The sequence below is a fragment of the Hyperoodon ampullatus genome, assembly GCF_949752795.1.
Source record: "Hyperoodon ampullatus genome assembly, chromosome: 9".
NCBI classification, from domain to species: Eukaryota; Metazoa; Chordata; class Mammalia; order Artiodactyla; family Ziphiidae; genus Hyperoodon; species Hyperoodon ampullatus.
Genome location: NC_136922.1, coordinates 99,902,600 through 99,916,272, shown reverse-complemented (window position 1 = coordinate 99,916,272; position 13,673 = coordinate 99,902,600). Strand labels below are relative to the sequence as shown.

The 13,673-nt window shown below is 38.5% G+C and overlaps 1 protein-coding gene across 1 annotated transcript in view; it reads right to left on the bottom strand.

The window, feature by feature from the left end:
• The window catches only part of CNTNAP2 (contactin associated protein 2), a gene marked incomplete at both ends in the record, with an annotated part of 2,063,650 nt that overhangs the window by 1,425,989 nt on the left and 623,988 nt on the right, over positions 1–13,673 (bottom strand). Inside the window, one exon of the mRNA XM_079711872.1 lies at positions 12,368–12,478. Coding sequence (XP_079567998.1) covers positions 12,368–12,478 — 111 coding nt within the window. The remainder of the gene's footprint in view (positions 1–12,367; positions 12,479–13,673) is intronic.

Below are 13,673 nucleotides of genomic sequence, written 5' to 3'. Positions count from 1 at the left end.
TCCCTGGTGGCGCAGGGATATTGTGTTCCACTCACACCCCTTCTTGTGGGCTCAGAGAAACAACTCTACGGTCCAATACCGTATACTAAGTTCTGAGATAGAAAATAACATGGCGCACCTCGAAAGACAGACAGAGGCCTCATTTAGCCACCGGTAACAACTTTTTGACAACTACTGAAGGACAAGCAACTTAAAAATGTTGATGCTGTGGATGAAGAACGATCTATATAATAAAGAATCTGGAGGCCAATAGGAACTGCTGATGACTTAATACAGTTTGAACCTGAGATGTGGATTGATTGGGGTGGGGGCATTGCTGACACCCTCTGGTTTTCCGGCCTCCCTGGGACGCATTTGTTGTGGGTTGCCTGCCCTTCCACGGTGAGGAAGGGTCATGATTTCTACCCTGTCTATGTGTTCCTCCTGTTGGAACTATTCAAAGCACAATTTAATCATCCTCTTTCTGGGAACTCTATTTGGAATGCATGGCCTTATCAAACCGTCAACTGAAGAGACTCTAACGACCACTTATGAATCTGTAATATCACAGAAACACACAGACCACAGAAGCATATGGTTTCAACTTCCACTGTCTAGAACACTCAGAGAGGAACAGCCGGGGAGTCAGCAATGCTTCTGGTCATCTTAATAGGAGAGCATTATAGGGCTTATCTCATGTTCTAAGCATCAGTCAAAAGCAAAATAAAAACAAACAAACAAACTCAAATTAATAATCCACTGAAATACATATGTGCCAGAAACTGGCTAGGGAAACATCCACAAAACATGTGTATTTATACATTGTTCACACATATGCTCAGGCACAAGCCTTCTAATACAAAACAATTCACCCTGTAGGCAGAACCATCTACCTGGCGGCAGACGTCTGGTGATGTGGAGGTGGCAGACAAACTTCAGACGAGGACCCTCTAACTGGAATAATATAGCATTGCCCACCGATTTTAAAGTGGAAAACAGATACGAAGGAAGTAACTTCCAGAAGCTACTGAGGGACAAAACAAAGCAAAATAAAAACATACAACTTGAATTCCTTACATTGCTAAGAAAATTAAAATAGCTAAGAAAAAGTAAAAGTGACCTTGGGGGAAAAACCAGAGGAATAAAGCTTTCTACCATTTGTGTTTACATTTTTTTTTTGCGGTACGCGGGCCTCTCACTGTTGTGGCCTCTCCCACTGCAGAGCACAGGCTCCGGACGCGCAGGCTCAGCGGCTATGGTTCACGGGCCCAGCCGCTCTGTGACATGTGGGATCTTCCCGGACCGGGGCACGAACCCGTGCATCGGCAGGCGGACTCTCAACCACTGCGCCACCAGGGAAGCCCTGTGTTTAGATTTTAATGTTAAAGAGGCAAGAATGATGAAAGTAGACTGTCTTGCATGTCATGGTTTATTGTCAGCAATATTCATGTCAAACATACATCTTGGTTTTAAAGCAGGGGGATGAGTAAACAGTGCAGATGTGGACGGCTCATTTGCAGAGTATAGGAAGGGCAGTACGCTAACAGAAGCTGGACTGCTTTGAATTGTTATTAGTGACAATATTTTTAGAGTTTGTTTCGCAAGGCATGAGTATAAAAGAGAGGGCGATTCTAATTTTTTTATTTTTCCCGAAGAAAAATGGGCGGAAAAAGTCATTCATTTGCTAAAGGTATTAAGGCAAGGGTCTATTCATTCTGATGAGTATGACCTAACCAGGTTGCTAATAGAGCCATTACTGGAGTAAATCCTCCCAATTGTCTTGGAAATAATTTGGCCTGTTTTTCCTCTTATTGAAGGAAATAAGGGAGAAGAGGCAGATAGGCAAAAAGCATGGAACTTTCTCTAATCATAGGAGAGTAGATATTGAAAAATGATGAAGAGTCACTCGTCTGGTGTAGAAGGAAGGTAATTATAGGGTTTGATGCATATTTTTCATGTGTGGTGGTTTGTGCCCTAACCTTGTTGAATGCGTGGGTCTTGTGCAATGACCCTCACTGGGCAGTAACCTTCTTATGATCAGTTGATGTGAGTTCCCCACACAGCATCTTGTATACATGCTGAGCTCATTTCTGGCCTTTGTTTCTTCCCAGAGGCTACAGTGTTGCAAATAGGACACAGAGTGTATTCTTTACGGGCCAAACACAAGGACCGATAGAACACGGACTGTCACCCAAAGGCACCTGTTACCAGGTGGATGCAGCAGCTAAAATTGAAAGGCTCATCTGTGAAAGAAATATCCTGAAATAAGAAGGGCATGCTTTACCAAATCAACATCATTACCCTTGATGGTACATGTTCCACAATTTCGAAAACGTTGGAAGATACCGATGGGAACATTTCTCAGTTGTTCTGCATGTACATTCTAAAAAATTGGTATTTAAAATTGTTTATTTAGAAATAATGATAATAATGTTTGCTATGGTCACTTATCCTCTATTACTGTCTGGACTCCAGCTGGCTACAACAGTGACTAAATAACTTGTGAAATAATTTTTTTTGAAACTGAAAAATGTTAGCAAATACCCACTTCTGATTTAACAAATCATCTCAACAGAGAAGCAGTAAGCCTCTGAAGTTTAAAGTGGATAGAAATCTATGCAATAAATATAATTCAGTACATTTGTTCATTTGTTCAGAAAATATTCTTTGAGAGTTGAACATGTCCACAGTACTGTGTTAAAGTGCTTTGAGATTGTGTGAAGAATTCTATTTTTAAGATGAATATTTCTGATATGGTACAAATCATTCACATAAATTCTCCACCTTCTTGGCAGAAATGTGGAAAACATTAAAGCCTCTCTTTGAATAAAATTAGCAAATAGTAAAGGAATAATTAAACGTTTAATCTCTAAGCATACCATTGGCATATATTCTGGAATGGTTTAGAAAGAAAAATTCAACTTGTAAAAACTTTATTTCATAAATGTTTTCTCCCAGATATCTTAGCTACTTTCAAAGTTGTTTAGTCGGAAGTATCTCTGTGCCCAGAGGACAAAACAGACCAGACTATGAGAATCTGTAGTGGCTCATTAAGTTCAAGACCAGGGAATTTGATCTTGGCTACATGGTGCGGGTGTTCAGAGATAACAAGGTCCTAGGGATCATCTCGTCCAAGTTTCTTATTACAGAAGTGACATAACTAGGGAAATTAAACAAAGGGAGGAAGTAACCCAAGATCTCTCCAAGGGTAGAAGGGAAATCTAGTTCCTCCAACTCCATAGCAGCATATCCAAAAAGATATATTTAATCAGTATATCTTCTCAAAATGAATAATTAGTTAGCTATATTTCTTTGCTCGTTCAGATGTCAAGACTTCCCACCCCATAGGTCCTAAACTTTATAAGGCAAGTACCAAACAGCATGGTTTTCAATAATGTGTGTAAAGCAAAATTACAAAGCGTATTATCTCAATTGATTATTCACATTTCATTTTAGACAATCAGCTATTCATACTGTGATATAAAGAGAGTGTTAGAAAATTAACATCCCAGAGCCATTTCAAAGATGGTAGCAGGGGTTAATATAATGGCATTGATCCTCATCCAGCCTATGATTTTGTCACTGGCAAATATTTGCTATGAACATGGCAAGATAGCAACTTCCTTAAAATAATTAACCAAAATTTCTTCACTTCAAATGCCCCAAATCTAAAAACTTCCTTTCTCCAATTAAACCTATCTGCTAAACCAAAAATCATCATCCATCATATTATTATCAAAGAGGCTTTAAAAGCAATATTGTTAGAAACACAGTAGTGAACTCATTGGACACAACTGTACTTCTAAGCATATTAAACAAACCCTGTTTAAAACCATTGACGTGCAGAATGTTTGGCTAGATTTTATAAGAGCTTCTTTCCAAGTGAAAGTGTGTTCTACTGGCTCTAAAGATGTTCCATGATAAAGAGGCTCTCTTTGGTTCCCCTAGAGAGGACCACCAAACAATATTTGCCTGGCTGATTTAACTGTGGAAACGTTGTGTATATATGTGTTGTGTGTGTTCATAGCTTGTATTCACATCACACACCTTGAGAAACAGTGCTCTATGGGAAATGCTACAAAACCCAGCATAGATTTCCATGGGGAACACAAAAGAAGGTATTAAAATTCCAACATTTTAAAATTTGATGCCAGCAGAAACATAGTAATATTATTTGCAAATTAAAAAGGCACGTCTAAACAAACTTGTTATTCCCCAGTAAATATGCTTCCAGCATTCTAACATTTTTTAGCAAGTATCAATGATACAAATGTATCCTGTATTGCACATTTAATTTTGTAAAGCTCCTGGTGAAGCCAGGATTTTGATTTACATTTGAGAATTAAAATTAAAAAATAAATAAATTAAAACTTAGAATGTTAGTTAGATGGCAACTCTCATTCAATTGTAAAGGTGAATACAAAGACCTACTGATAGCTTTGGAAGAAATCATTTAAAATACATTTTAAAAAATAGTCAAAATTGAAATAGATGAAGGGAAAAATGGTAGTTTTTATTCTCCCTAAAGTCCAGAACAATTCTTTTTGGCTTTTCTGAGTATCATAAAATTAATAAATATATATTAGATTGGATTCTATAAGATCTAATTCAAATGACATCATTATAATAAGAAGAACAAAATAATATTTGAAAATCAGTGACAAAAATTCATTTGAATTGAAAGGAGTTTGAAGTGAAAGACTAGGGGCACATTTAAGTAAATAGCAGTCTGAAATTTATGTGAAGTATCATGAAAAATGTTTAAATGTTATTTTATTGACCTTTCGATTATTATATCATTTTTATCTTACATGACAATAGAGGAAAAACACATTGGAAAACACACAAATTCTAGCAATCACTTTTTAGGGAGGCATTGCTTTTGTGATGAGAAGAATATTTCATTCAATCCATGTTTTAAAATATTAATATCTGTGGTGTTGTAGGAGTTGAGAGTAATTGATGAGAAAGAGACTAATATTTAAATGCAATACAGTTTGTGTAGATTATTTCATTTAACCTTCACAATAGCTCTGCAAAATTGTATAATTGATTCCATTTCAGAATATAAACAGGGGTACCATACCTGCAGGATTACCCTGGTGTCATTATTAATAGCCCTGTCACTCTCAAAAATGCCTGGTTTGGATGATAAGTCATATAACCATAACCATAGAAATCAGGAAGCTGAGATGCAGAAAGTCAAAATAATTGACTAATACCATCCTCATCCTTGGTTGATTCCATATTGGAACCTAATTATGCATGGATACAGTCATTCTCTTTCCACTGCTTAGCACTGTATGAGAGGTGGCAAAATCAGCAGGGCTTTGCAGGAGAGTAATTCGAAGATGAAGAAGTATAACCAGTCCGAATAGGAATGTCAAATATTCTGAAATGCTATACTAGAAAAACAGGTCTCTGGATTTTTCTGCTCCTAAGGATTTGCTCTTAAAAGGCAAATGTAACACTTTGACCAATGAATTCATACTAAAGTAACAATGGATTACCAGTGAGTGGATTAAGAGAAATAAGGAATAAGTGGTAGAGGCTACAGAAGGAAAAGAAGGGAAATAGTGGAGTGGAAGTTGCCAAAGGGACAGAAGCTCACTGATTGGGAACTTTAGTCTATTTCATAATTTAAGCCTTGATGTTATAGTCTAAGGGAGGAGCTTCCTAATAAAGGTTAAAGACACCACCTGATCTGGCAGATACTGATGGCCAGGCCTGGGCAATGGAAAACAGAGGAATGGATCAGGGACTGGAGAGAGCCGAAGAGCACCAGCAGGAAGCATTCATGGCACAAAGCAAGACAAAGTTCTCAAGGAAGCATTGTCATCGCCTTCCCGGTTCACAGTGTATCAGCTACGCTAGGTTCTGGGTTTAATTAGTTGTGACAGATCCTTTCACTATTTAAGGCAGAAAGAGGAGAAAGACTAGAAAGAAGAAAAGGAGGGGCATTACAAATGTAACTAAGGGACAAGAGAACTAACACTGCGATAGAGGAGAGAAAATTTTGCTTTCCAGGAGTGGCAGGAACAGATCTCTGAAGAGCAGAGTGAGGTATGACGACTTGCTGAGCCACCTAGGAGCTGCAAGAGGCGGTCCAACATGTGTAAGTGTCTAAGTGTGAACTGGAGAAGAGGTTGGCATTACACTAATGACTAAAGGTCCCTCTTGGCCAACAGGAAGAAGAAAAATGACTAAAGCAATGACTGGACCAAGCCTAGGCATCAAGGCATGGTAGCAATGATTAACTTCAGTGGTATATTTGAAGGGAAGGAAAGGACTGCAGTTCTTTTTTTTTTTTTTTTTTGCGGTACGCGGGCCTCTCACTGTTGTGGCCTCTCCCGTTGTGGAGCACAGGCAACAGACGCGCAGGCTCAGCGGCCATGGCTCACGGGCCCAGCTGCTCCGCGGCATGTGGGATCCTCCGGGACCGGGGCACGAACCTGCGTCCCCTGAACCGGCAGGCAGACTCTCAACCACTGTGCCACCAGGGAAGCCCCTGCAGTTCTTTTTAAGATACAAGTGTGGACATTAAGTGACCTGCTCCAGCGGCCTCTCCAGATGTCTCATATATGTATTCCTCCCAGAAGTGATCTTCACTTCTATGACCTACAAATGTAATCTGTTCTCCCTGCTGGAGGAAACAAAGGATACAAAAGTACAAAACAACACCACTACAAGTCTCTGCCCTGGGTTTAAGAGAGAAGACAACAGGTTCCTGAAACAGGAGGAATTATCCAAGAAGCAAACCTAAAAACAAAAAGTCTGAGGAGCAGCAAGCAGTGAAGTATCTACTAAGTACAAGTAAGTGGCAAGAGGGTAAAAGAAACTTGACTCAAACTTCCCATCTCTTTGTAGGTTCTATCTCTGGGTTAATTCAAATGCAGCACTGATAATGCTTCATGGTTTTTAATCAGGAATTCTTTGGTAAATAGGAAGACAGATTTACTAAAACTAGCTCAGGCCAGAGGAGGTGATTATTAGAATTAGAAAGGTAAGTTTCACAGGCTCAAGCAGAAGTACAGCCAGAGGTGATGGCACACAGGCAGCAGAATAGGAATGAGACCAGAGACTCTGTCCGTCCTTTACGTGGACGTATGTGGCCTCAAGCCTTCACTTCTTCTCCAGCAGCTGCTTCACTCCTCTCTGTCTTATTTACATGCGGCCTATCGTGCTTTACCCAGTAGTCCTCTTGGTTCCTAAGTTTATGTCGCGTAAATGAAACAGAGATTCTGATGGCATCAGTTGAGATCGTGGATTCTCTCTCATCACCTGTGGCTAGTAGGGGGAGGAGAGGACCATGTGGTAGAATGATTGTCCCTTTGGGGCAGTAGAGAGAGGATGACTTCTACAAAAGGCACGTGGAGTAGAGAGTTGAGAGTTTGGCAGGAGAAATGATTGGCATCTCTAACTTATTCTATCTATCAAGGTTGTTGTGACGATTAAGGGACACTTAGAACATGTATGAAAGCATTTTATAATCTGTAAAATACTATGTAAATGTCAGGTGGTGGATACCTTCCACAAAACTCTCAAAGGGTTAATATCTGTGCTACCCTTTGGAAAGAGTGATCCATCTAATTGCTATTGACTCAGAATGACACAAGACTGGGAAAGCTCCAATGCATTAAGAATGGGAAGATAAATTCAGAACACAGATCACAGGAGGTATGTACTGTTTTAAACCAAATAAACAAAAATGAAAACGAAAACAACAAAAACCCTTAAAGCAGTAGGCTCCAAAAGACTTGATAGAATTACAAGTGGATTTTTTCATTTAAACAACACATTTCCGCCCAGTTTTGTCATGTTCTGGTCCCTGACATCAAGGTTGTAGCAGATGGGTTTGTACTGCAGGAACCCAAAAGCTAAATTCCATTCTATAAATGTGTGTCAATCTGTTGTCTGAATGTATATTTGCATTTATATTTTGCTTTTCTATGTATTCATAAATCTATCGCTCCAAAATGTATTTGAAGAATATCATTTAAATAAATGACAAAAACTTGAAGCAATGTTTATCAACATAATACTCAATTGAATTTGTTCTTTTCTGTATTTGTATAATTAGGAAGTTACTTTCTTTTATCCTTCTTTGGCAGTATAATATCTTCCTGCTTTCAGATGGTTAAGTGGTGTATGTATCAGATGATTCTTGCCAATAGTCAAGTAAAAAAATATATCACTAGGGCTTCCCTGGTGGCACAGTGGTTGAGAGTCCGCCTGCCGATGCAGGGGACACAGGTTCGTGCCCCGGTCCGGGAGGATCCCACATGCTGCGGAGTGGATAGGCCCGTGAGCCATGGCCACTAGGTCTGCACGTCCGGAGCCTGTGCTCCGCAATGGGAGAGGCCACATCAGTGAGAGGCCCGCGTACCGCAAAAAAAAAAAAAAAAAATCACTAGCATTTCTTTCTTCCCTGACATATACCTTATTTTCTTCTCCCTTTAGAATTCTCTGCTTTATTTTTATGATATATAATTTAAGGTATATATTTATTTATTTATTATTATTGTTTTTTTGCAGTACGCGGGCCTCTCACTGTTGTGGCCTCTCCCGTTGTGGAGCACAGGCTCTGGACGTGCAGGCTCAGAGGCCATGGCTCACGGGCCCAGCCACTCCGCGGCATGTGGGATCTTCCCGGACCGGGGCACGGACCCATGTCCCCTGCATCGGCAGGCGGACTCTCAACCACTGCGCCACCAGGGAAGCCCTATATTTATTTTTAAGATATGTAATTTTGTGCTGCACTAAAAACAAAACAAAACAATTCTAACTCAATGCTGGTCATTAGCCATTTACACCTTAGCATGAATCTCAGTCAACATGGCTCCTCTTCCAAGGGCATTTGCATATAGACTTTATAATGGAATAAAAAGCTTCGGGTTTTTTTTTTAATTGAAATAACCATATGTGGAGTTCTTTTTGGTTTTTTTCTTGTAGAGGAAATAATCCTCCTCTCTGATGCTGGCTACCTTGACCCATACTGAGGTTACTAACCTCAACCAGGGTTAAGCTAGCCCTGTGCATGGTGTCTTGTATGTACATGCAGAGGCAGGGCAGTGTGAGGAGTGGAGATGTGGCCATTTGTGTGACAGTCCAAAACAGGTAGACAGCGTGGGGTGGGCTGGATGAGGAAGTTATAGGCAACTATGCACATACACCACTGAGAAGCAAAAGGGGTCTTTGGAAGTGAAAAAATATGTAACTAAACCTTCCCACATAACAAATATTGATAAAATGGACCATAGGCAAGCATAAATCTATAACTATAGCACAGACAATGCTTTTTCCCAATGAACTACAACATCAGGTTTTTAGCCTAACACATGATAATGCATTGTATCAATAGTCAAAGATACAATTGTATCAAAAGATACAATTGTATCAAAAGTCAAGTAAGCTTCCAGTCAAACAACTAAGAAACCATAAATTGTGTTTTATAATCATTTGCCTTCAAAACAACTTTCTTATTGGAAATGCATTGTATTTGTACCTCTATCTATGTACATATATGTATAGGTATAGATGTATACATTCTATAAACTATAAAGAAACTTATTATAAAGAAAGTGAAAACATTCCCCAAATCCCATCCTCCAGGTTTAAAGAAAGTTAACATTTTAGAAGTTTAATTTCAGATACCTCACTCTACATATACGAGTAGATAAAAAGATAAATAGCTCTAAATAATTCAAAGTGACAACTTGTACTATTTTAAAATGAAAAAAATATTTTAACATAACTTCACTAGAATGAGGACAACAAAAAAACTGTTGATGTTTCTTCATAAAATATATTAATTCCTAAAAAAACAAAAACAAAATAAATCTGCACTTAAAGTTACATATCTAGTGGCCTCCTGTTCTGAAAAGTTGGGGGCAGGGGAATAGCACATATCTAATCCCATAGTTTGGTATTTTTACCTTCTTGCATCTGTGACATTTATACTCTGTTCTACAACTGTAATTCCTAAATTATCTAGTCACAATCTTACATTTAAATGAATTCACTGCTCAGTATCCATCATTGGACCATGGTTTTTCTTTATTTTTTTTCACTCATCTCACTGTTGGTTGGATTGTTTCATTTGTATTCCCGAAGAGGTTGTACACTTGACATAACTTGACTTGCTCAGATTCACTGGGTATAAAATTCATCAGTTGTATTTTCGCTCAGAACTTTCTAAAGAAATATTTTGAGACTGCTTCCTTTCATTAAAGTTGTTTTCGATCTCTCAATATCATGACACTTCCTTTAGGGAATATCACATCCCCTTGACATCTGGGGATCTATGTATTATTTCTTTTCCCTTTTATATTTTGTTCCACATTTATTAGTGCTAGGCTGGCCTGCATCATAATTATGATTTTGGGTATGGAAAGTTCTTTGTTTCATGTTTTCTATCTATATTCTTTTTTTTTTTTTTTGGTTTGGTTTTAGTGACTTTTATGGAAAAGGAATACTTTAAGATTTTCACTACTTTGACATATTTAAGGAAAATTTTTGAAAACTTACAGTTACTCACCAGGTCTCTCATGCCCATAGCCTGATGAATATCACATGATGAAATGAGCATAACTACGCAGATACAGAGAACAGACTGGTGGTTCCCAGAGGCAGGAGTGGGGTGGGGAGGGGTTAAGTGAAATGAGTGAAGGGAGTCAAAAGGTACAAATTTCCAGTTATAAAATAAATAAATCATGAGGATGTAATATGCAATATGGTGACTACAGTTAACAATAACACACTACATATTTGAAAGTTACTAAGAGACTAGATCTTAAAATCCTCATTGCAAGAAAAAAGTCTATAACTGTGTATAGTGACAGATGTTAACTAGACTTATTGTGGTGATCATTTTGCAATACATACATGTATACACATATGAAATCGTTATGTTGTACACCTGAAACTAATATATTGTTATGTCAATTATACCTCAATTGAAAAAAAAAGAGCTCACTGAAAAAAATAAAGCAGCTGATGAACACTACTTTTTTTTTTTTTTTTTTTTTTTGCGGTACGCGGGCCTTTCACTGTTGTGGCCTCTCCCGTTGTGGAGCACAGGCTCTGGATGCACAGGCTCAGCAGCCATGGCTCACGGGCCCAGCCACTCTGCGGCTTGTGGGATCCTCCCGGACTGGGGTGTGAACCCGTGTCCCCTGCATCAGCAGGCGGACTCTCAACCACTGCACCATGAGGGAAGCCCTGAATACTGCTTTTAAATCAAAGCTGTATATATATATTTAAAATTTATATCCTCTATCTCTGTCAGTATGTCTCTTTCACCAAGCTTTTTTTTTTTTTTTTTTTTTTACTGATTAAGGTATCTTCACACTTGGGTTAATTTCTGTATATATTATTCTACTTTTTCCTTACATGTTTTCTTCTCCCTTTTGGTCTTTCTGAATCTCTGATATTTTTTTCTCTCTTTTCTGATATTTTTTCTTTCTTTCCCTCTTCTTTTTTCTTCCCCTTTTGGGTTTTCCCCTGTTCTCTTTTTTTTCACCTTTGTTTATATTTTTTCCCTCCCTCCTTTTCCTTCCTTCTTTATTTTTTTCACAGTTTTTTCCTGAATTGGTTGTGATTTAAGCTTAGTACTTCCTGTTTTACTGAAAAAAATTTATGGTCTTTGTTAGTTGATACATATTTATCCAAGAAAATATTGTTTCTTTCCAAGCTGTCATTCATTGATATTTATATCAGCATTCCTTTGAAGCAAAAGTTTTAAGTTTCTGTTCTTAATCAGCTTCTTTTATTCTCTATCAATTGCTGTCTACTTTGAAATCATCATTTACTAATTAATACCATGTCTCTAAAGTCCAAAAGCCAAATTTTAGCTGCAAATGTACACAAATTTTTACATGGTTTTAGTAACAAAGCTAAATTCTGTGTGCTGGGGGAGAAATTGCAAAGGGTCATATTTTTTCATCCTGCATTTTCAATAGAAACTAAGTGTGTACATTAATAAAAAGGGAAAAAGCAGTTAATACAAAGTATTCTTTTTCATGCATGGTACACATATTAGGAACCAATTCTTTTTTAACTTCTTTTAAATGATTAACAAGACTTTCCTTAACTCAGAATTTTTATGTCATTTTGAATTCATTATCATATGTAACTCCAAAAATCCTTCCTCTTTAATTTACCGTCTCTTATTTCTAGCACACTTTTTTTTCTATATCACTCCACAATAGTGGCTACAAAAGAGGTTTATAGTAAGTGTCTATGTCTCTGTTAACAAAAGCAGGGAGAATGATTTTGGGTGCCAGCTAATAGCTGTTGTACAATAAAATATACTTTAGAAATGCAGTTGTAAATATAACATGTTCTCCTTTAATACATTTGTCGACAAATGAAATAAAAGTCGCCTTACCCCCTCGCTTGTTGATCTTGGCATAGCCAGGAGAATAGCTCCCAGACATAGAGGATGAGCTGCTGAAAGCTACATGGGGGAGTCCAGACACAAGTGGCTCATCACATTTTTCTGAAAAGACAAGAGAGAGAGATTCAATAAAGATCTTTAAATATTCATTGGATAAAATGATTTGTTAAAATGATTTGTTAAAATAATCATTGAATATAGTACAAAATTTAAAATCTATCTAGCAAATGATTGGAATTTCGGTAACTCAACTATGATAATTCTAATAAACCACAGGCACAGTTTAAACCACCTTCTGATGCTCAAGAGTTATAACTATGATAGAGTGTTTTATTCTGAGGGGCCTCAACGCAGGCCTGCTATCTCAGAATCATGAATAACATTGTGGTTGTTTATTTCCCAAGCTTTGGAATCTGGCATCTCCTAAAAATCTTCAGTTATTTATTCATTATAGGGATTCGGGGTTAGAAACATGGAGACTGAAGGAGGGAAGACCAGGAGGAATAATATCCAAACTAAAAGATTAGGAAAGAGGTGTCAGTAAGAGAAGACAAGATAATCACCAACACGAAAAGCACTGCTGTCTAAAAAAATTAAACAGTTCCCATCATACTTGATTAATCAACTGCACTGGAACCAGGTGTTCCCTCAATTCTACTCCTCGCTTGGCTTCTACACTGCCATTAACTTTCTTTCCCTCCTCCCTTACTACTGCTGACTCTCCCATTCCACTTTGATGGATTGTTCTCACCTTCCTAATGTCTAAATGTTAAAGGGCTCAGGACTCAACTCTTGGGGTTCTTTTCTGTTTCCTCTCGCTCTCGGGGAGCCTGCACCAAGGTCCATGTCTTCTCAGACTGGAATATCCCAAATCCTACCACCCCATGTCACCTGGTCATCTGGTCCAAGAAGCCATCCGCGATCACTGCTGTGAAAGACTGGATAGCCTTCCTGCTTCCTCCCTTGCTATAGTCCTTCTGTACACAGTAGCCAAAGGGACAGTTTTAAAAATATAGGTGGGTAAGGTGGCTCCTGTGCTCAAAATATCCCCTGGCTCCTGTTCTCAGTCACTTGGAATGAAGTGCAACGACCTCCAGTGGCCCACAGCGGTCCCTGCACTGATCACATCTCCCAGCATCCTTGTGCTTTGCTGTCCAGCCACCCTTTCCTTCTAACTGCAACAACAGACCTGCCCCTGCCCTGGCCTTCGCTGTTACTCCTCCAGCGACCACAAGCCTCGTCCCTCACCTCCCCCAGGCTCTGCTCAATGTTATCTCTCACAGTGCAGACGAGCTTT